This window comes from Muntiacus reevesi, chromosome 2 (genome assembly GCF_963930625.1).
Source record: "Muntiacus reevesi chromosome 2, mMunRee1.1, whole genome shotgun sequence".
NCBI classification, from domain to species: domain Eukaryota; kingdom Metazoa; phylum Chordata; class Mammalia; order Artiodactyla; family Cervidae; genus Muntiacus; species Muntiacus reevesi.
Genome location: NC_089250.1, coordinates 148219161 through 148243987, shown reverse-complemented (window position 1 = coordinate 148243987; position 24827 = coordinate 148219161). Strand labels below are relative to the sequence as shown.

At 41.5% G+C, this 24827-nt stretch overlaps 1 protein-coding gene across 1 annotated transcript in view; it reads right to left on the bottom strand.

Moving 5' to 3' along the window:
• The window catches only part of SORCS3 (sortilin related VPS10 domain containing receptor 3), a 598500-nt gene that overhangs the window by 31173 nt on the left and 542500 nt on the right, over window positions 1-24827 (bottom strand). Inside the window, exons 15-19 of the mRNA XM_065920112.1 lie at window positions 22585-22702; window positions 21488-21621; window positions 10035-10148; window positions 6845-7016; window positions 4248-4434 (exon numbers count right to left, since the gene is read on the bottom strand). Coding sequence (XP_065776184.1) covers window positions 4248-4434; window positions 6845-7016; window positions 10035-10148; window positions 21488-21621; window positions 22585-22702 — 725 coding nt within the window. The remainder of the gene's footprint in view (window positions 1-4247; window positions 4435-6844; window positions 7017-10034; window positions 10149-21487; window positions 21622-22584; window positions 22703-24827) is intronic.

Sequence of the window (24827 nt, the reverse complement as noted above, 5' to 3'; positions counted from 1 at the left end):
AGTCCTTCTTCAGCCCACATTCAGATTTCTCACTCTCCCTGTGATAGGAACAGAGTCCCTTTATCCTCAAGGTCAATGCTTCTATTTTGTTTTTTAATTGAAGCATAGTTGATTTACAATATTGCATTAGTTTCAGGTGTAAGCAAAGTGATTTAGTTGTACATACATACATACCTACATACATACATTCTTTTTTCTATTCTAGGTTATTATAAGATATTGAATACAGTGTTGTGCAGTAAATCCTTGTTGCTTATTTATCTTATATAGAGTAGTGTGCATCTGTTATCACATACTTCTAATTTGCCCCCACCCTATTCCCCTTTGGTGAACATAAGTTTGTTTTCTATGTCTGTGAATCTGTTTCTGTCTTGTAAATAAGTTCATTTGAACTATTTTTTAGATAACGCTCCTATTCTTAGCTCTCTCCCTCAGAATGTGCAGAGCCCCTCCTGCGGGCCAGCTCATGAGAAACCTGCACTTTTTCAACATTGCTGTGATTCGCAGCACTGGACAGGCTTCTCAGTTTTCTGTTACGCAGACATCTCCACTCATCTAAGACTTACATTGTTGGGTATTTTGATGCCCTCAACTATAAAATGAGACCTCCTTCTCCCTGCTGTGTCAGTCTCTCAGTCTTATTTGACTCCTTGTGACTTTATGGATTGGAGCCTGCCAGGCTCCTCTGCCCATGGAATCTTCCAGGCAAGAATACTGGAGTGGGGTGCCAATTCCTATTTCAGGAGATCTTCCCGATTCAGGGATTGAACCTGCGTCTCTTACTCTTTCCTGCATTGAGTGAGTTCTTCACCACTAGCGTCACCTGGGAAGTCCTCTTCTCACTAAATTCATGCCAAACACAAAAGGGGTGGAGCTTCCATGAATTAGAACACCATCAAGCACAGCCACATATATGCTAGTTTCAGGAAAAGTACTTTGGGGTAAACATAATCTCAAGGAACAACACTAAACAGTTTTTTAGAGCAAAGAACCTGAGCCAGAAGCTCCAGGCTTCAACCTAGAGATAAACCATGGACTGGAGAGAAGAGAGCTGGGAAGATTCAGAAGGGAATACAGGAAACTCCTAAAATCCTCACTGTCAAAGAGTGTTTTTTTTAATAAAAATCTAATAATCTGTGTGAGACTGGTTATTATGGGTGGCTAACAGCTACTTTTGTTAGCTAATGGCCCAAGGTGAGGACAAGAGCAGTTTCCACTATAATAACTGTCTGATAAATGCAGCCATGATTGATTTGGAGGGAATTATGAGCACAATAAAAGTTTCAAGGAACATTTCCTCCTTCACGCACATAACCCACAATATAAACCTGTTCCTTGTTGTTGTTTTTTTTTTGCCACTGAAGTACACTGGTCTTTGTGCCCAGCAGACAAGGTCCACTCTTGGGAGAATTAGGAACATGGGTGGGGCAGGTCTTGGAACAGAGGAAAGTAAATTTGTTTTTAAAAAAGACCTGTGTGTAAGACCGGCCCTTTTCTGGCATAAGGGAACTTGGCTCTGAGAGTGTTTCCAGTCAACGGCTAGCTGATAGGACTGGTTCACTCTGCCTAGAATTATTTTTTTTTTTAAGGCAATAATATGGTTTATTCTAGGGCTTCCCTGGTGGGTCAGATGGTAAAGAATCTGTCTGCAATGCAGGATCTGGGTTTGATCCCTGGGTCAGGAAGATCCCCTGGAGAAGGGAATGGCTGCCCACTCCAGTATTTTTGCTGGAGAACTCTGTGGACAGAGGAGCTGGTAGACTACGGTCCATGGAGTGGCGAAGAGTCGGATATGACTAAGAGACTAAGCGCACACACATACATGTTTATTCTGAAAAAAGTATTTTCCTCAGGAAGTCCGGAAATTTTGTGCACTAGGCAGAGGGTGGCTATCTGATCAGTCCTCAGTAGAAGCCACGGCCACTGAGCTTGCAGTGAGCTTTCCCGGTAAACAGCCCTTCACACGTATTGCTCTAACTCATCGCTGGAGGAATTATGCACGTTCTGTGGGACTCCACGGGAGAGGACTCTTGGAAATTTGCACTTCGCTTCCTACAGTCTTTGTCCCACAGGCCTTTTCTCTTTGTTGATCTCGCTCTGCTGATCAGTGTAATGAATCAAAGTCTGAAGTATGACTATATGCTGAGACTTGCAAGTCCTTCCAGCAAATCACTAAATCTGGGAGAGGATGTCTTGGGGACCCTGACGCATACACATAATCCAATTTGATTCTCAGAGCCTCACCATAATCTAAATATTATAGGAGAGGGATCACAAGTCTGTAAAGACTAAGAAAGTTGACAGATATTAAACATTTCACAAAAGGATAGGATCAGTATTCAAATACAGGTCTTTTTTGCTCTCAACTTGGCTTGTAAACACCCTGCACACAACCCACCTGGGTTTCTGGCTTGGTGCTGCTGGCACAGAAATATTATAGATGGTGTGGTGTGATTATCACCACTGGGCGATTGATGGCCCATTTCTAGCAGTGCTTCCCCTCCCTCACCGGAATGTAAACTCTACAAGGGTGGAGCCATCTTTCTATTACTGCCCCCAGTATCTAGCAATATATTAAGAACTCAACAAATAGTCATTGAATAAATTAGTGAATGACTGGATGTGTTATTTGTAATTCCTATTTACTATTGTTGCAAGAGACCTATGGAGCAAGATGCCAGTTAGAATTAAGCCATTTTAAAACTGAAGTTCAGAAGATTCAGAGAAGAAACCATTTATACCATGGTCCAGTAGCTTGGTGTCCTTAAGGATATATCGTCCAGGTCTTTCTCCATGCACTTCCCTCATTGCTGCTGGTCCTTATACTATTAGTGTAATCAGAATGCTAGGAGACCAGCTAGGTCACTGTTTGCCAGGGACTTTTTAAGTGTAGGTTGTTTATATTTTTACTGAGTTGTTAATAGAAAAAGTGTCTCTTATGTTCACCTAGGTTCTTTTAAAGCATTTAATTTTCACCATATGTAGCATGTATGAGTGTGTGTACTCAATTGCTCAGTCATGTTTGAAACTTTGAGAGCCTATGGACTGCAGTCCGCCAGCCTCCTCTGTCCATGGGATTATTCTGGCAAGAACACTGGAGTTTTGTTGCAATTTCCCCCTCCAGGTGATCTTCCCAATCCAGGGAGTGAAACTGCATCTCCTGTGACTCCTCCACTGGCGGGCAGATTCTTTACCACTGAGCCACCTGAGAAGACCATCAGATATAGCATAGCCTCTAAACTATTGTGGGGTATATAAGTAAAAGCTACAGTAGTCCTTAGACCCATGATTATCACTATAAAGTATAGGAAACCAATAACAGTCCCAAAACAACATTTCCTTAACCCAACATTTTAAATCATATTTAAATTTATTTATTTCAATTTATCTAAGTCAACTTCCAGGATATCGAAGACACAAAATACACCCAGGACTAACACACTACTTTGGAACTTCAACTGTTTGGTTTGTTCCTTGGTGACTCAGACAGGAAAGAATCTGCCTGTGATGTGGAAGACTGGGGCTCAATCCCTGGGAAGATCCCTTGAAGAAAGGAATGGCTACCCACTCCAGCATTCTTGCCTGGAAAATTCCATGGACAGAGAGCCTGATGGGCTACAGTCCCTGGGGTAACAAAGAATCAGATACGACTGAGCGACTAACACTTTCACTTTTCAAGCAACAGCCAACAACCATGAAACAAATTCTAGGACAACAAAACTGTTGGGGAAGTTCTTAGAATTATTTACATCTGGGATAAACTTGAAGTAACCTTGGGGGTAAGAATTAAGTTATTTTATGTGTTCAGTTCTACATTTAAAACAATTTGGGCATGTGTTTCTTTAATCCTTCTTTGGCTCTTTCAACGGAGAGAACAATTTACTTTGATTTGTGCCGCCTTCACTCAGAGTAGCTTGAAAATGAGCCTGTGGCTGGGAACCAGATGACTTCTCTCTTGCTCTATTTTAGCAGCCTCCAATGCAAGGAACTTTTACCTAAAGATGTGTTTGCATGTGCACACTTATATCAGAACAGAGTGGAGTTGAAAAGAAGAGACTAGGTGGTAACATTTTCCAAACTTTCAAAATAGTCCGTCTACTTCAGCATCATGAAACGCCAACACGGATGAACTCACATCTGTCATTTGTGGTAGCAGTCATACCAATTCCAGCTCAGCAAGGGATCTCAGGAAGTCTGAACAGAAGAAGTAGTCAACCGGGAGCAGAGGGGTGGCTCAAGCTACTTACAAACCACGTGCAGGAAGAGGACCGCTGTATCTGAGCCTAGGCTGTTCTCCGCATAGGCCGTCACCTGGAAGATGCCTGCGCTCTTGTACACATGCCTGATGCCGTCCTCAATGGGACTGAAATTAGCGTAGGACACTGCAATCCCGTCCCCAAAGTCAAGCTGGATGTTTGTCCTTTGGAGATCACCCTGCAAAGGGGAATAGCAGCTGGCCTGGGTCCATTTGCATGGTCCAGCCCAACTCCTCTCTGATGCTTGGTCCTCTGCCTTTGGCATCACCCCTTGAGGCCAGAATCTCCCCCAAACACCCTCCTGAAACACTCTCAACACAAACATCAGACTCCTGTCTGATAGCTACTGGGCACCGCAAACAGGTACTATGGGTCTATTGCCCTTGTATGCCCAAACTCAGGTAGCCTGATGTGGCTGATATTAGTAATTACAGAAAAGGTAGAGCCTCTATGAAGCTCTGAAGTGGGGAAGCCAAGGGCGTCCCTCACTCTCTCAAACACATTAATTGTTCCTCTCTTGTTTCATGATAATAATAACAGTAGTAGTAACAGCTAACACTGATAAAGCTTCTTTTCAGTTCCAAGCAATTAGTCCCCTCATAACTCTAAAATGTAGAAAGCATTACTGTTCCCCTTTTAGAAATGAGGACAGAAATAGAGGAATTAGACCAAAGTCTCTGTAGCCCATAGTAGAAGAGCCAAGTTTTGAACCCAAGTAGTCTGGTGTCAGTACTCTCAACTACCATGTTATTATTAAAATTTTCCTATTTTTTAGTATTTATCATTAGGTTCCAAGCATTATGCTAATCACTTAGCACATATTATATAATACCACCTTCAAAATACCTCTGTGAGATAGGATGATTATCTCCATTCTACAGATAAATACTGCATAGCAGCTGAAAATATACCTGTGCTCTGCTGATCTTGGGTTTCCCTAAACTTGCCTACCCCTCTTCCCTGAAGCATGTTTTGACCATCTCAGCTCACAGGTATCTCTGCCTCGAGGGATGCCAAGAGTCACCTAGGTCCACCTGAGGTGGTGATGTCAGTGGTTTAGTTGAGTGCATCTTACCATCCCAAGTTGATTCTTAGCTTCCTAAGAGCTGATACTGAACCCCACCCTTTCTTGGACTTCATTGTACTTTGTACGTTGTACTTTCTTGTACTTCATCCCATTTGATTGGGCTGACACTTTGGATAAATTCAACTGAACCTAATCATAAGATAAGGGTGCTAGATGAAAAAGAAGAATCAAGTTTCTCTGCTTATTTACAAAGATTGTTGATGGGGAAGAAAAAAGAGAAATACATCATTTTGGAATGATGAGCCAATTCTCCTGCCCAGTGAATGTGCATTCATCACACCTTCACTGTCTCTTCCCCCGTGGCAACTCAGATGTGAGTAAAATACTGATAGGTGCTACCTTGCCCCCAACACAATGTCAACTACCCTTGAGTTTATGAATATAAATTAAAGTGGAAATGAACTAAAGGCAATTCAAATGGATAAGATCATGGCTCTTCACATCCATTCAAGAGAAGGTTTTAATAGAGCTGATCCTGGAAACTCCCTAGTGGGAATGTGATAATGACCTCCTCTAAATATTAAAGTTCTTTAATTTAAGCACCCAGTGTGGATGAAGGCTAAAGAAACTGCCAACCCAGGATAAGGAGCCCTCACTGTCCTGTCCAGTGTGGGCCAGACTTTAAAGATCTCTGAAGTATTCACAGTTGGGGGGTGAGGGGGTGGAGAAACACTCCTGGCCTGCTTTGGTCTCTTTCCAAGATCTCAAGAGCATACAGTAATTTGCATTTAAATATAGATGGTTTTGTAAATCAGGCAACCTTCCTTGCCCCAGCGCCTCAGCAAGAAGTGACTGAAAACTTCCCTGGTTTGGAAACAGATGAAACAGCTCATATAGGAAGCAAAGACGCATACAGCAGAGCTATTCTATCCAGAATGAATGAATACAGTCTGGTTTTGCTCTCCAGACTGCAAATGACCTAAAAAGTGAACTAATGGAGCAGGCAGCTGATGGAAAGTCAACTCATATGACATTCTTTAGAAAAATAAGCTTTAAAAAAAAAAAAAAAGAAAAATATGCTTAGAGGATTGGGATCACCCTCCCCCATCCTCACACTCATACTTTCAAGACTCTCTAGAAATCTTGTGGGCTTTTCTAATTAGTGGGGTTAAGGGTAAAAGAAAAAAATAAGGATCCTGGAACAAACAGGAGAAATGTGAATTCCATTCTGGCAATGTTTATAGAATACAGTCTAATGATAATTAAGAGTCCTTCAATGGTCCAGGCCCTAAAGGGGTACCTCAAAGAATATATTCAGATCTGCACCTGCTCAGAGACAAGGGGACCCCCTTCAGCCTAGGTCTGTATTGTGGGATGAAGGAAACTGGGTCCCTAAACATCCCAAGCCCTCTTTCACCCCTTCCATCTTATCACACAAGTGTTGCCTCTCACCATTTAAGGACTAGTGGGAACATAAGATCTTTCTTCCCTTCCCATCTGGATGTAGGAAATGACCCGTTTGTGAGTTCTGACCTCAGAGGCCCAGGAGGGACCCCCCTACCTCCTCCATGAGGATGATGAAGGTTGCATTGTGTCCCTGCTCCGCCACCAGGCGCCCATCAGTTGTCACCACGTGGAGGCCATGAGGGGCTTTTCCAGGGCACATCTGGGCCTTGGCGGTGTACTTCTCCCTCAGGCCGTCTGTGCAGTTGTTGGACACTATTCGCCGGTACCTAAAGGGTATTGATCATTGTCAGTGTTGTGGTTTATCACATGCATGTGTGCTCGTGTGAAGCATGTATGGTAGAGGGGCAAGAAAGCAAGAGTGAGACAGAGATTCCACACAGTTGCACCTGACATCTGAGTCCCAGAGAAGACAACCATTTAGGAAGCTAAACAAATGCTGAGAAGCCGCTATCCCTTCAGCTCAGGAAGAGCAGCTCTTTAAACACTATTATCGATCCTACCTGGTGAACCACGGATCAGATCAGTGTCTAAACCAGCCAAGAAAAATCAATATCTGACTCAGGCACAAGGCAGGAGGTGGCAGATCCACTGGTCTAGGGAAGCAAGAAGGCAGGTTCTTCTCCCTGTGAGGGAGACACTTGTTCCTACCGCCCTGAGGCCAGAAAGCAGCAAGAAGATCAGCCTTCTTCTAACTCTGATTACTCAGGAAGCCTCTTCCTGTCTTCCCTTGACCCCCAGGACACCATCGCATCCCCTAACGCCTACCAGTTCTTACTCTGGAGCCACTGGACCCTTTTATAGCAGATTTTCTCTCCTTGCTAATATTTCATTTCCCATTCATCGCTAACACCAGACCGGAAGCACAAGTGTGAAACCCCTGTTTGATCCTGCTGGGTAAACTGTCTCAGAGAAGAAGCCGGCATGGGAAAATCTCCCCATCAACAGTGACCTTCTAAGAGAAGAGCGTCTTTGGGCATGGTGATAGAGTGTCATCTCTCTTGACCACTGACCTAAGCACGTGAAGCCAAGGCGAGAGCTTGCCCACAGCCCTGACCTGCATGACGGGCTTTATTTCCAGGCGTATCACTATGTGTAAAGCTGCATAAAATCAACATTGTGGTAAAACCACGTAAAATAAATGCGCCACAGACACCACTACCACCTTCATCGTCATCATCACATCACATCTTCTTCCACTCTGCGTGTCAGGAGTGATTAACCAGTCTAACCATGTTGCCTTCTTCTGGTGGCCTTGAAAGCAAATTTCTATATGAATGATATTGGTCCTCCACTGTACCTGATATTGTGTCTCTCCCTGACCCCCACATACTGCTGAACCACTAGCCCAACACTTCATCAGATTTCAAGAGGATGTCAAGCAAATGTTACATGTAGTTACTGATAATGTAAACTTATAATATATCCTCTTATAGACACATATTATTTCAATTGTCAACTGAGTTCACAGTGGATCCAGAGCTACCCTGTCTAATATGCTCATCACTTTTCACCTGTGGCTACTCAGCACTTAAAATGTGGTAAGTGGTGCTCATTGAAATGATCAGAATGTATAGTTAAATAAAATATATTATTAAATTAATTTCACTTAAAAATATTTTTCAGTGTGAATATTAGAAATTTTTTAAGTTATACATGTGGCTCATAGTAGAGTTTTTTCAATCAGTACTGGTCTATATAATCAAATTTTTGTAATCTATAGCTTCTTGCTGACCTTTATTCATTTAGAATATCCTGAGCTTTACCTGTGATAGACATTTTGGAGGATGTCACATCTTAATGTACACTTCATATCATCCACTCTTGCTCTTTATCTATGGCCAGCTGGTGGATGATTTGTAACAGAAGCCAACATTTAAATAACCTAGAGGTATGTATAGGCATTTTTAGAGAACCTTTAAAAAAAAAAAAAGAGCAGTTTTTCCCTTTTATCTTCTTGATTTATTTGTTTGGCTGTTAGCGGTTTTGGCACACGGAACTTGCTTAAAATTGGGTCCATGTATCACATGATCACACCAGAGGCCCTAATGCAATCACCTTCTTGTTATGTTCAGGTGTGCTCTGGCTGAGCCCTGGCTTAGCTGGTCATATATGCCTGTTACATTTCTCTTCCTCAAACTCAGAGCACTTTATTCTCCAACACCTCGTGTCTTTAAATTTCACTCTGCAGGATCTGTAGTTTGAGTGACTTAACTCCCAAGACAGTCGTCTACAATAAAATTACATCAACAGTGCTTAAACCTCAGCTCAGATCCCAAGAATAGCTCCCTAAGAACTAAATATTTGGCTAAAATATTGCATATTTCCCAGAGTATCTCAGACCACCTGATACATCTCTTCCATCATGTTTTTTCTTCTCTCTAGACATCAGTTATGCAGGTAGTACTCTGGCCACTATTTTACAAACAGGTAAAGTAAAAATACTGAGATGGTGAGTAACTTGTGTGAGACGTTAGAAGATCCATCCACTGGAAGAGTTGAGACTGGATTCTAGTCCCTTGTTACTCAAAGATGAGTGCTGGGACCAGCAAAGACAACAATGTGTGGGAGTTTGTTGAAATAAAGAATCTCAATGCCACTGTAGGTCACCTAAATTAGGAGCTGCCTTTTAACAAGATCCCCAGGTGATTCATAGCACGTAAAAATTGTAAAAACACTGTCTTCAGCCACCAATCTGCTTTCCAAATCTGTACTTGGTCATGGAAGTGGCAAAGTTAAGGGGAAAGACAACAAATCACGGAAAAATTTTTTTCAAGCATCTGAGGAAGTAATAAGTAACAAAAAGAGAAACATACATAATTTGATAATTACAGAAAGTGTGCCTTGAGCTTCTTATTCCAGGAGTTCCCAGGATGGGACTTTGACTTTCCATTCTGTTTCCATCATTGGTCCACAAGAGCTTCAGCTCATCTATCACTAAAGAGCACCATAACATCTGCACACCACTTGTGTTAATTTATTTCCATCAGGGTCTGGAAAACATGGTGGCATCTTTTTCCAGAAGAGACCTGACTAAAATAACAGCTATGATATTTCTGAGGCAAATGGCAAAAGGTACTGAAATCTGGGTAATCAGAAATCTCTTCTATGTTCAAAAAAGCTAGTCTCAGCTAAAGAACCCTTCGACTTTCTTCAGAAGCCACCTGCTATAAACAGACTCTATGTATGTTCTTTCTTGCTTCAGTAGCAGTGCTCCTCTAATTCCAACTTAGTGAATAGTGAAATAGGAAGACAGTGAGTGGGGTTCCTTCAGGTAAATTACTTACCCAGTACTGTTAAAGTAGCTTTGACCAAGGCTGCAGTCCTTAGATGGAGATGCTGGATTGTACCAGAAAGCAGGGACACACTGGCTCTCTCCATGTCTTTCATAGCCGTAGTCACTGTCCGGAAAATAAACATTGAATACTGCTGTAGATGCACAAATGTCCACAAACACATATAAACACAAATATATCTCTCTAACCATCCCCAAAGCCAAACTCATTCTTTAAATATTCCCAGTAGGGGCAAAATTCATGCTTTGAAAACAGATTTTCAGACTCAGTCATTTGGAGTCCAGTGTACAGAAGACAGATTAGCAAATGGAGAGTCCAGGTTTAAAAAGGTATGAATGTGTAAGGTACACTAGGTTGGGTGGGTGTGAGGGAAGTTATAAGCTTAAAAGCGTATTTTGGGTCACAGTGAATTTACTGAAATAAACGGATGACAATCAAGAAGATGATTTTAAAAGTAAAGATTTATTTATGTGATATGGTTCCACACATTATTCCAAAATGGATTTCATTGATTTTATCTTCATTTTTTCTGGAAACTCTCTCTCAAACACATATACACATTTGCATTCACATTCAAACTTTCCCCAACTATTTATAACACAAGCCTCCTGTTTCCTTTAGGAAACAAACAAATAAAAAATCCACAAAAGTTAGACTGTAGCTCTTCCCCATGGTTTTGTAAAACCCGAGCCATAATAAAATAAAGAAAGATCAGGTATGATCCCCTTCTTCCCTCAGCACTCCAAAATGAGGGAGTCACAGACCAGTGTGTGGTGTGAGAGGAGGGCTCCCATTGGAAATGTAAATGGTGTTGCCCTCCTTCTTGAGGTTTTATAAAACTCCCAGAATTGTAAATGCCAAGGTAGGAAAAGAGTAAGAAAGTAGGCATTATTGTGCTTACAACTAACCCCAGGTCACAGAGTACAGTGTAATACAGTATGAAGCAGTACATTTTAGAAGTTCCAATTGACGGATGAGATTATATAAATATCTGCTGGGTTTGATCCCACCCTACTTCTCACAACCTTCCTCCAAACCAAACTCAGACCAATCCTTCAACCTTCTTTGTCTTTGTATTTGGTATTCCCCGGAGCTTTTGAAACACTCTACCCTTTTCTGCATTAGGCAGTTTCCTAAGCATCCTTCAATAGCTATGCCTGATGAAGCCATCCTTGCTTTCTAAGACCAAATCTTTGTGGTGCCACCATTTTGGGAAACACTAAGGCTAAACAGGGCAGTTACTTCTGTTGGTTTTGTTCAGCAATATTAGGGTCTAGAAAAGGACACTGCAGGTCTTGAACAAATATTTAGTGGGTGAATGGTACTCTCATTGCATTTTTTGGAGAAGGCAATGGCAACCCACTCCAGTATCCTTGCCTGGAAAATCCCATGGATGGAGGAGCCTGGTAGGCTGCGGTCCATGGGGTTACTAAGAGTTGGATACAACTGAGCAACTTCACTTTCACTTTTCACTTTCACTTTTCACTTTCATGCATTAGAGAAGGAAATGGCAACCCACTCCAGTGTTCTTGCCTGGAGAATCCCAGGGATGGGGGAGCCTGATGGGCTGCCGTCTATGGGGTTGCACAGAGTCAGACACGACTGAAGCGACTTAACAGCAGCAGAAGCACTGCATTTTTAAATAATCATACTAATTATACCATTGTATTGGTCTATTTCTGCAGGGAGACTGTGAGCCCATGGTTAACTTCCCACTGTGTACCACAGAACAGCCCAGGAGCTCAAAACACGCCTGTGGAGTGAGTATGAGCTGGAGTCATTGCAGATGGCCACACAGAAAGGTGAAGCTCAAGACCAGCTTCAATAAGGTGAGTTTAAATGAAACTGGAAGAAAAGGAGAATGGGATGTTTGTCAAGGTAATCTTTTGCCATGCCTCCCAATTAATGTTTGAAGATCTTCCCCCTGAGAGTTCATATGGACTTAGTATTGTACCAGCTGCTAACAGCCCATGAAAGCCTACTTAAAATTCCAGGAACTTTGTGAGTTAGTTAAGGTTGTTAAATAGAGTTTAAATAATGATTTAAAATTTATACAAAATTTTTACTTATATTCAAAAGATAATACCTAAAACACAGAAATTCCCCATTATTATGCTGCATTTATTATTACTCTATGCAATAAATACTACCTGTAAAATGACATGATATAATCATTAGATGCTCTTGAAGTCATTTACATCTGTGTACCCATGTATAGTAGAAATACATGTTGTGTTTCCTAATTCTTCATTCAGTGATGTCATATTGGCAGCATGAAAGCGTATATCATGGATATATTTACAGCAATCACCAATCACTACTAATAAGGGCTTATTTACTTCTTTGTTCCTGAGAAAATTGAAAGTGAAAGTTACCCAGTTGTGTCCAACTCTTTGTGACTCCATGGACTACACAGACCCTGGAATTCTCCAGGCCAGAATACTGGAATGGGTAGCCTTTCCCTTCTTCAGGGGATCTCCAGAACCCAGGGATCAAACCCAAGTCTTCTGCATTGCAGGTGGATTCTTCACCAGCTGAGCCACAAGGGAAGCCAAGAATACTGGAGTGGGTAAGCTATCCCTTCTCCAGAGGATCTTCCCGACCCAGGAATCGAACTTGGGTCTCCTGCATTGCAGGAGACTTCTTTACCAACTGAGCTATCAGGGAAGCCCAGAGAGCCAGTAGTTAAATATTTTCCAGCACAGTACTGAATATCTGATTTCAAAGTGTTATTTACCTGTAGAAGGATTTGGGCTGTGATGAGCCTGCACTACTAGTAAATCCCCTGATAGCTTTATGCAGTAAATCTATTGAATGTCCTGTTAATCCCAGAAATATTTGTAATTTTCGAAGGAAGGGTGCTTTCCTAAGCAGCTTTATGAGGGAGAGAAATGTCACATGCTCCTTGCTCAGTGTAACCATCTTTAGCAGTAATGTTCAGCTCTGCTACCTGTTAGTGATGCAGTAATTAAAGAAGGCGCACCAGCCATGCTGCTTTGCCCCAAAGAGAAAAAGCACCGCATTAATATTTAATAACATTAATGGAAACATCACTAGCTGCCCCCAAGCTGTGGGCTTCTTCATTACCTTCTGCTAAATGTATACTATTGAATAAAATCTCTCGTCCTGTCCAAGTCCCCTCCCAGCTCTGAAGTTTTTATGATTTCAGCAAATAAGCAGGGCCAGCTGCTGCTCCAGCTTCCTGGGGAAAGGTGTTTTTCTCTTGAATTGTGACATTTGGAGAGAATGTACCAGAAAGTTCGATTTGCCTCAGGGAAGGAAGCTGCCACAGCTTCTGCAAACACACAGGTAGTTTTCTTTAAGAAGTAAGTCACCTCTGTGTCTTCTTTGACTGTAAATGGGTTGAGAACTTCTAAAAGTTTAGGGGAAAATTGTCCATTTCCAGGGGCGTGTGTGTCCTCAAAATCCCACCCAGAGAGAAGTCTCAGACAATCCTGAGAGGGGATAGATAAGGAAAGGCTCAGAAACCAAAAAGTTTCTGCATGTCAGAAAAGGAAGGGACACTAGTATTACTTGGGTTCAATCCCCTCAGTTCACAGAATGAAAAGGAGAAGAAAAAGAGAAAAAATGACTTGTTAAAGATTGTACACAGCTGTTGGGATGTCAACCAAAGGTGATAACTGAGAGTTCTGATCCCTAGCGTGCCATTAGTATAAGCCCATGAAATACGCATTTAATCATCAGTTCAGTTCAGTCACTCAGTAACATCTGACTCTTTGTGACTTTGTGAACCACAGCACACCAGGCTTCCCTGTCCATCATCAACTCCCAGAGTTTACTCAAACTCATGTCCATCGAGTTGGTGATACCATCCAACCATCTCATCCCCTGTCATCCCCTTCTCCTCCTGCCTTCAATATTTCCCAGTATCAGGGTCTTTTCCAATGAGTCAGTTCCTCACATCAGGTGGCCAAAGTATTGGAGTTTCAGCTTCAGCATCAGTCCTTCCAATGAATATTCAGGACTGATTTCCTTTAGGATGGACTGGTTGGATCTCCTTATTGTCCAAGGGACTCTCAAGAATCTTTTCCAACACCACAGTTCAAAAGCATCAATTTTTTAGCACTCAGCTTTCTTTATGGTCCAACTCTCACATCCATACATGACTACTGGGAAAACCATAGCTTTGACTATGTGGACCTTTGTCAGCAAAGTAATGTCTCTGCTTTTTAATATGCTGTCTAACTTGGTCATAGCTTTTCTTCCAAGGAGTAAGTGTCTTTTAATTTCATGGCTGCAGTCACTATCTGAAGTGATTTTGGAGCCCAAGAAAATAAAGTCTGTCACTGTTACCATTGTTTCCCCATCTGTTAGCCATCAAGTGATGGGACTGAATGCCAAGATCTTAGTTTTTTGACTATTGAGTTTTAAGCCAGCTTTGAGACCCGATGTCATTCTGAGCCCCTTGGAGCTGGCCAAGAAGTCATGGTCTCTGCTGGTCCAGGGGTAGGGAGTATCCTACTCTCAGACCATGCACAGTCCCATCAAGACTCACTGATCCCCAGTTCTTCCAGTCTCCCATTTGGGATTTAAGGCTCTAGGATGAGTGTTCGCAGATATCTCTGTCTCATTTTAGGAGACATTAGAGTGCAGTCGATTTGGGATCAGATAGAGGTTTTTAGCAGACACAGCATGAACACTCAGCAAAGAGAAGCAATCACAACAAAAACAATGGACTAATAATAAACAAATCATCATTTTGTAAGGCATAAGCCTAAATGCAGCATAGAAATAGAAAGATAATTATATCCAAACCATTTCAGAAATGGTTTGAAAAACCAAACAATCATGGCTTAAGTATTTCTCCTAATCTAACACCAAGCTATCTATCTGCCCTTACCCCTCTATCCAGCAACAGCCTTCGTATAACTGCTTTCTTAGATATGCTGCTCATTTTCCTCATACTTACTTAGCAGCAAGTCTATATAGTTCCATCACCACCTCCTGCAGGAAGCCTCCTCTCATTACTCCAGTCCTTAGTGGGCTCTTTGTTCTGAATTCTCCCAATACTTTCAGGTAGGACCAATGCTGTCCTAAAGAACTTTCTGTCTGTGCTATCCAATATGGTAATCACTAGCCACATGTGGCCATTAAACACCCAATATGTGGCTAACTGAAGAAATGAATGCTTCGCTGTTTTTAATTTTAATGCAAATAACCACATGTAGCTAGTGGATACTATACTGTACAGCATAGGTCTGGATCATGAAATTCAACACACAATTATACTCTTTATTATTTGCTGTCATGCTTTCTTTGCATCCAATAACTCTGGTTTATACATCTTTGATTTTTCTACAATGTGTTGTCTATAGAAAAAATACAATTGATTGGATTCTATATGCAGAATAATAAGGTTGAGTGGATTTCAGACATCCCTGAATTTATGTACAACGGCATGTCCAAGTGTCTTCCCCTCACTCGTCTACATTACCACTTGAAAAATGCACTCTGTGGATCTGGAGCCATATTGGATGTGGAAGATAACCACTAAGACATACTGAGACTTAGGACTCTGGAGTCAGACTATTATAATCTTGAGTAAATATATTAACATTTTTTGTATCTCCATCTCTTCACCTATAAAATGCCTAAAATAACAGATTCTCCTTCTGGTTGAGAGATTAAGTGAGATTATCCATCTAAAAATCTTGGCACATAGTAGATGCTCAGCAAACTACTGCTGAGTGAGTGGTTGGATGAGTGAGTAATAAAAGAGAATAGCTAGGCATAACTTCCAGTCCACACTGGTTTCTCACTGAACAAATGCACTTGGACCTCCCGGGGGTCAACTACTTCCTAGGAGACTCCATAAGACTTGAGAGGAGACCTCTTACTCTCCCTTTTCTAACGACCCACTAGTCTGCTTATTTCTCAGGGAGGATTTGCCCCTGGCCCTCACCAGTGCCATGAGCAGGATGCTTCAGAGTGGTTCTCTACAGTAAACCTGAGACTGGGGGATTTATGAGGCTATTAAGCAGAAACACCCATATTTATGTAAAATGCATACTTATTACTGATACCCACTCTGCATACAAGAGCGAGAGTAGCAAAAGTCAATGAAAAGTGATTGTCTGATTCTTTGCCATCCCAGGAACTGTAGCCTTCCAGGCCCCCCCGTCCATGGAATGTCCCAGGCAAGAATTCTGGAATGGGAAGTCATTTCCTTCTCCAGGGGATCTTCGTAATCCAGGGATCGAACCCAGGTAATGGTTCCCTGCAAATAGCTGCATCTGAGAATCCATAAAGCCTTTCTTCCTCAAGTAGAGAAGGGCTACAAGTGGAAAAGACCTTTGCTTTGTGAATCCAGGTGCACTCCTTAAATTTTTTTTACCAGAATCAAGGCATTTAATCCATCCTCCCAAGTCTCCATTCCCTGCTGTCTCTGAGATTTAAAAGTTGCCTGGACCAGTCCAATGAGCATTACCTGATCTGATTTAGGGAAACAACTAGGCAGAATGTGCAGAACGGCTTATACTAACCAAATTGGGCTTTTCATATTTCTCAGCTAACAACTTCTGGTAGGAAGGAGCCGTGAGAAGGAAGCAGGAGTAGGAAACTATTGCCATTCATGGATTTTCCAGCACAATCATTAATGACAGACAAACTGTTTTTGATGGAAAAACTATATTTATGACTAATACGCTTACTGAAATTGACTTAAAAAGAAAAAATAAATACTCAGCCCCTTGTCCAAGACATCATCATAACAGCAAAAAAAAAAATCCCATGAATTTCAGAAGTCAAACTCTCCTTGCCATATTCAAAAGTAGTGTCTAAATACTTTATTAGGTCATATGATTTTTTCTTTTTGGCTTTTTTTCTCAGATTGTGACAACTAAGCCAGCCTCAAGTCTTGTGTGTGTGTTTGTCCTACCTCAGACTCAAGTTCTTCTATTTTCTTTTTAATATGAGGCATGATCCCATCGTTCACTGCAGCATTATTTACAATAGCTAGAACATGGAAGCAACCTAGATGTCCATCTACAGATGAACGAAAAAAGAAGTTGTGATACATATACACAATGGAATATTACTCAGCCTTAAAAAGGAACACATTTCAGTCAGTTCTGATGAGATGGGTGAGCCTAGAACCTATTATACATAGTGAAGTGAGTCAGAAAGATAAAGACAAATATCGTATTCTAACACATATATATACAGAATCTAGAAGAACAGTACTGAAGAACTTATTTACAGGGCGGCAATGGAGAAACAGACATAGAAAATAGACTTATGGACATGGGGAGAGGGGAGGAGAGGGTGAGACGTATGGAAAGAGGAACATGGAAACTTACATTACCATGTGTAAAATAGATAGCCAACAGGAATTTGCTGTATGGCTCAGGAAACTCAAACAGGGACTCTGTATCAACCTAGAGGGGTGGGACGGGGAGGGAGATGGGAGGGAGGTTCAAAAGGGAGGGGCTATATGTATACCTATGGCTGATTCATGTTGAGGTTTGACAGAAAACAACAAAAGTCTGTAAAGCAATTATCCTTCAATAAAAAAATAAATTTAAAAAATGAGGCATGATTGGCTATAGAAAGGCAAACATATCATATCTTATATATCTCCTCTTAGAATTCTATAAAGTCTTCCGGAATGCCATATACTTATTACAATTCTAATTATTGTTGTTTAGTTGCTAAGTCAAGTCTGACTCTTTTGCAACTCCATGGGCTTTACAATTCTAGTACCAATGGCCTAAACTATTTGACTTGGCATTAGTTTAGAGTTAATGGCACATTCTATATTAAACATCATCACCAGCAGTTAACCTAGATCATTTGAGGATGAGTTTTAATTTTAGAAAAACCAAATTTGGGGACTCTTATTTCTTTTGAAAAATAAAGTAAATCTAAAATAACAAAGACTTGTTTGATTTATTGAGAAAAGGTATAACATAGAGAAGAGAATGTGGAATTTGGCTCGATTTGCTTTTGCTCCTCATCTCCTTCTCTCTCAGATTATGTGATCTCAGTCAAGTAATTTATATTCCAGATGCTAATTTTCTTCTCATTAAAATATCATAGTAATGACACTGACATTACAATGTGTTAGGTTCAGGTGGTATTTGCACTGGCAAGCTGAGAACCATAGAGCAAGGGCTCCCTTCCTCCACTTCTTCACTTATAGATGCATTTTGACAGCAGTTTCCAAAGAAGCATTTAGAAATAGTTTAAGCAAAGCCATCACCACTGAAATAAATGGATAACACCCAAAGGTACAACTCTAAACATAGTGCTTATATGGATATATAAGTTCTAGTTTACTTGCTAAAAATACCATGGGGACCACTTAACCCTGGGGTATAAGATTAACAAAAACCACAACAGCAAAAGCTATGTACACCATTAGGATAAATTCCTTATTCACATTAACGATGAATATGAATTCATTTATTCCTCCCTAGGACCCAATGAAATACATGTTATACATTTGCAGTTTATAGCCCAGGATGTGAAGTTATAGAGATTAAAAAATTTCCTAAGGTCAGAAATTGAGTATCAGAGCTGGGATTTGTTTTTTCCAGACTAGTAAATATTAAAGTAATTGCTGAAGGAAAAATATTTATGTTACAATTCTTCCTTCAACTGTGAGGTTTCCCAAAAATGGGTGAGGGTCTAACAACTCAGAGAGACACAGGAGAAAATGTGGCATGGCATACAGAAAGACAGTGTTCCTCTGTGGAGTCAGTCTGCAGAAGGACACAAGGAAGTCTGATGTTGACATTCTGAATACTCAGGTTGACATCAATATGTCATGTACCATAAATCTGAGTGGGCCATTGTATATACTGCTATGACTATGCTTCTGGATTATAGTTAATAATTAAAATTATTCTCCCCAAGTATGAAAATAGCCTTTGTTTCCAAAGGGTCAAAAATACCACAGATAGGATCCTGCCATTAAAATTAAATTCAACTTAGCACAGTCCTTTTAGATGATTCTTCCTGAAGTCAAGCTTTTCAAGGCAAGGATGAAGAGCAGCTTGGGAGCAGTCATGATCGTCTACTTTAATTGCTACTATGAGTATAGTCCTAGTAGAAAGCAGGAAATGGAAGGTGGATACCCAAACATAATCAAGAAACAAGCTGGATGAAATGAGAATGAGGCTGTCGGGCAGGGGCAGCTGTTCTGTGCCTATTTGGACTTAATTTAGTTATTAGGTACCATTTAGAATCCACCCACAATGCAGGAGACACAGGTCCGATCCCTGGGTTGGGAAGATCCCCCAGAGAAGGGAATGGCAACCCACTCCAGTATTCTTGCCTGGGCGATCCCCTGGGCAGAGGAGTCTGGTGGGCCACCGTCAAGGGGATCACAGAGACTCAGACACGGCTTAGTGACCAAACAACAACAATAACGAAACCATAATGCAACTCTGTCATAGTCCTGCCCCTTCCATGTTTATAGGCTGTTATCTGAGCCCTTGGCTTTGTCTTTTAACCTATAATTAATATAATGAAAATATATAAACTGAACTACAGCTTTTGAATATGACAAAGAGGAAGAAATCATCCAATTGGGATTAGCTTGGAATCACTCTGCAATTACTAATAAGATCACTCATTCCCACAGTTGGGAAGGTTTTTGCCTCTCCTAAAAGAAACAACATTCAGAAACGTTGTACAACTGTTTTGTCCTTACATTGGGGAGGCACTGAACATACAAAAATAAAGAAAGTCAAAAATTCCTGCACTCACAGCACTTACATTCTACTGGGGAAAGATGGGCAAATCATAAAGCAACAAAAAACACAGTCTCTCTTATTTGTGATTAATACTAAGATGACAATTGAACGGGGTGATATGCCTGAGAGTGCCAGGGTAGGGGTGAGGTTAGATGGTCTCAGAAGGCATCTCTGAGCTGCAGTTTTTGCTGAGGTATCAGTGCTCCAACAGTGCCAGTCATCCTGAGATTTGGAAGAAATATTTGTAATTGTTGTTTCCTTTGCTTGGAATGAGTCTGGGTTAATCAAGGTGCAGGAGATAGTGGTATGGCTGCAAAACGGTGAATGAAGAGAGAATAGTAAGAAGTTAAGGAACAGTGCTAGTGAGTCAATAATCTACAGTGGAGCAAATAAAGAAGGTTATGTTATATTTTAAGGGAAAGGGGAAGCCACTGGGGTATTTAAAGCATAGGAATGATAAGAGCTGACCTGGGTTTTTAAAAAATATTTGTTCTAAGGATGGATGGTGCTGGAGAAGACTCTTGAGAGTCCACTGGACAGCAACGAGATCAAACTAGTCAATCCTAAAGGAAATCAACCCTGAATATTCACTGGAAGGACTGATGCTGAAGCTGAAGCTCCAATACTTTGGCCACCTGATGCAAAGAGCCAACTAATTGGAAAAGACCCTGATGCTGGGAAAGATTGAGGGCAGGAGAAGGGGGTGACAGAGGATGAGATGGTTGGACGGCATCACTGATTCAATGGACATGAGTTTGAGAAAACTCCAGGAGATAGTGAGACTGGGAAACCTGCTGTGCTGCAGGCCATGGATTCACAAAGAACTGGATGTGACTTAGTAACTGAACAACAAGGATGGATTTCAAGGTGACCAGAATGGGCAGAGGGAGTGAATTAGTAAATTGTTGGGGTGATCCAGATGGCCATGGACATGGGTAGCAGTGCTCTGTGTTGGAATGTGTTTTGGAAATAGAGACTTGCAAGGGCTTCTGGATGGCCTGCACCTGAGGGTAAAGGGAAAAATTAAGCTCTCTTGGGATTTGGACTGAATGGCTGTCTATGTGTTTTACCGAATTTGGAAAACCTGGTCTGGGTTGGGGGTGCTCAAGAGAAGTTGAAAAACTGCTTCTCATAGTGGGCATTCAGGAAGAAGTCTACTTGGCAACATAAAGTTTGAAATCCCTGTTACCAATTCAAGGGAATATGGATGCTGAGGAAATAGATGGACACAATGTCTTCATCTAAGAGGAGCAACAGGCTGGAGCTGGAGGTAAATATTTGGAAATTTGTGAGTCATTAGCTAAGAGGTGAGATCCAAAGTCATTGTCTCTGGTTGTCATTAGAGGGAGGAAAAAAGAAATGGTGATAAGAGAGTTCATTGGAAAGATCGCAGTTCGAGCTCATGTGTGTGGAGGTGACTGCCCACGGCGGCAGCTCTCTAAGCTCTCCACGCCCAGCCCCTCCTCTTCGGGACTTCCCAGGACAGCTGCAAACTGAAGCAAGGAAGTCCCCTTGGACACTGCTCTGGTAGGACAATGATCTTCCCTGTGAGAAGCTTCCCCTCCTCCTTCTGGGGCTGCAGACACACCATCTGGCCAGGACCTGAGGCAGCCAGGCTGGCGGGCCAGCTGAGTCATGCCTACCTCCTCAACTTCATCTTCACGCTCATCCCCCAAACCAGTCAGTGTGCAGCTGGAACTGGTGACGAGACATAAAGCGACTCACCATTCAAAGTCCCAGTCGGCACAGACGCAGGGTTCTGAGACCACTGTCCCCGACGAGTCTCGGCCCAGCGCACACTGAATGCCTGGCTTGCGTTTCTTGAATATTTTCCTTTCTCCCATGACGCAAGGCTCCCCCTTAGGAAGAAAGTCCACAGTGAGAGAGGCAGGAACACACAAAAGACAGTGAAATAAGGCGCCATTAGCCTTTGCATTCTCTTTTGGTCACTTTATGTAGAAATCTCCCTCCCAGGAACCATCTAGGAATATCCAAGATTAAAAGACTGATCTTTTTCTACCAGGCAAGAGGAACACTGTGGGAGACTGGCCTGTTACTGTCCCTCCACCCAACCTGGCCAGTGATGTCTGCTTCTCCACCTCTACAGAGAATGCAAACACTTCAGTCATCCCCACAGACCACTTGGCAATTGCCTGAATTGCCATAAATTCCAGTGGAAAGTAACCCACTGTGGGCATCTTTTTCACATCATCTTCATTTTGACATAGACTCAATATGTTCCCTCTCTATGATAAACAACCATGCCTGAGTCCTTTTTCCTGGTCAAGAACAAAAAGAGAAGAAATTGGTACAAATTACAAGGACTCAGTGGTTCCGAAGACAAAAGAATTTAGTCTGTGTTGCATAGCATTAAATATCTGCCTTGCTAGAGTCCCTCACCCTCAGCTTTCTTTGGGGTCCTGTTCCCAGTGCTCCTGGGCCCTGACTTCAGGATGGTCTGAGAAATGCTACACTGTTTCCATTAGAAGGTAAGATGATCAAACCACTGGAGGGTGTGCTGGTTTTCTGGACTTCATTTTTCAGAGGTAGCACTAAAACCCCAGGTCATCACTGTTGCCTCTGTTCCAGGCTACTCGGTGATTTCAAGGGGTAGATCAGGAGTCCAGGGTGCCTAGCAGCTCCAAAATATCATGTGCCCCTGCTCAACCTGGTGTATGAATTCCAATCCCACCCCCATAATTCACCATTATCCCCAGATGGCCCACTACTTCCCTCCTCAAATAGGAAGACCCAACGGGACCAAGCAGGGCTTGCAGTGGCCCCTGTTCCTAGGAGCCAGGATTCCCAACCCAGCGTTCTACCTGATTGAGCAGGTGCCAGGTCTGATAGTCGTCCTTGCTGCAGTGGTGGCTGAAGATTGATTTGTAGTCCACCTTCACCAACTGCCATTCCGAGCGGAGGCTGAAGTGGCCAAAAACTCTAAGCGTTTATGGGAGGAAGGAGAAAGACAAGCAGAGTCCCATAGTCAGTCACTAAAATGCAAAGACTAGAGAGAGAAAGGACTGAATTCAGGCCTGGATTTTAATGATTCTTCCAAAGCCAAGTGTTGGAAGTCCATTGATGGGAAAGTCCACTGCCCACACAACTCCAACCAACTGACACAGTATTCACTGTGGATTTAAAAATCACACACACACACACACACACACACACACACACACATATATGTATATATAATTGCTTTTAAATATATATATATTTGCAAAATTAATATATGTGCTTTATAGGAAGAACATGAAGTATAAAAAGGTATACAGAAGGAAAAACTTTTCCAGTTGTCTACAATCTTCTATACAGGTAGAACTATTACTCATAATTTGACATATAGCCAGTCTTCTTCTTAATGTAAGTACTACTATTATATCCACTGATGTCGAAAGGCAGGGCTTCAGTTTTCTGATCTGTAAAGTAAACTTTATGTGTGTGTTTTTCTTTTGGGGGGGGTTGGATTAGCTAATCTAAAGTATGATCCTGCCAACTCCAAAATTCTGACTGAATCTAAGCATGTTTTAGTTGAAATTCTCATCACTTAACTCACATGAATATCACCTTCTCTCCCTCTTCCCTGAAAAATCAGTCATCTCATAAAAGGAACTCACATTTATGTAAATCAAAGAAGCACACTGTCTGCATGACTTAGATAATCAATACTGACCTTTTCAAAGTCCAGCAGTTGATAGCCCTATAAATATGAAAGATCAATCGTTTCTAGAAAAATAGAAAAAAAGACTGATCACCCATACTCCACTTGGGTGGCATGTCTTATAATTACAATGCAAGGCATCTATCACAGTGATGTAAAGGGGAGACCAGTCATGCCCGGAATCAAAACCCACTGAAGTCTTTCAAGGAATTGGATGGCTTCCATCCCAGTTAAGACTTAATCAGGGTCCTAGCTCTGAATTCTCCTTTTCCCAAGTTTAAATATTCTTATGGTGACACCTAAAATACTAACTCCCCTCAAGAGACATTTCCTTCTGCTATCTGAAAGATGAGGAAGCTTTGGGAGGGGTGGAGTGGATTAAACCTGTGAAATGCAGTAAGAATTGTATTGTAGATTATATAACTTAAAATACACTGTAGGAAATGACTTTTAATGTTTAAAAGCTATGGCAAACCTAGACTGTCTATTAAAAAACAGAGATATCACTTTGACAACAAAGGTCCATATATTCAAAGCTATGGTTTTTCCAACAGTCATGTATGGATGTGAAAGTTGGACCATAGAGAAGGCTGAGTGCCAAAGAATTGATGCTTTCAAACTGTGGTCTGGAGAAGACTCTTTATAGAGAGCCTCTTGGACAGCAAGGAGATCAAACCAGTAGATGCTAAAGGAAATAAACCCTGAATATTCAGCTACTAAATTCAAATATTCAAAGTAATATTCCAATACTTTGACCACCTGATGCAAAATACCTACTCACTGGAAAAGATCCTGATGCTAGGAAAGACTGAGGGCAGAGGGAGAAGGTGAGCGACAGAAGAGATGATTGGATGGCATCATTAACTCAGTGGACATAAGCCTAAGCCAACTCCGGGAGACTGTGAAGGACCAGGAAGCCTGGTGTGCTATAGTCCCCAGGGTCACAAAGAGTCAGACACCACTGGGTGGGACTGAACAACAACAGTAATCATTTACACATTAAATAAAGCTTTTTAGATCATTGAAAAAAAAATTAAACAGACTTCGAGGGAAAGACTGGTTTTCTCCTTTAGTAAAACTGTATGGTCTTTGCATGAACCTTACCTCACTCCTGACTAGTAGGAGCTGAGGGGTTAGAATATCCTAGATTGTGTGGCCAGTACTATGTGGGGTACCTGCTCTGCCATTTCTTCTGTTCTATGACATTCTTGCTACATTTAGTAGCAAATATAATAAATCCATGCCAAGTCTATATTAAGGTAATTCTACCATTTACTAATAGATTGATTCAGTTCATGGAAAGGTCATGAGTCAATCAAATTTCAATCTTTAACAAAACACTTATCTTTTATAAAAAGTTTCTATTTGTTTTAAGAGAGGAGAATAAGGGTAAGAGCTCAT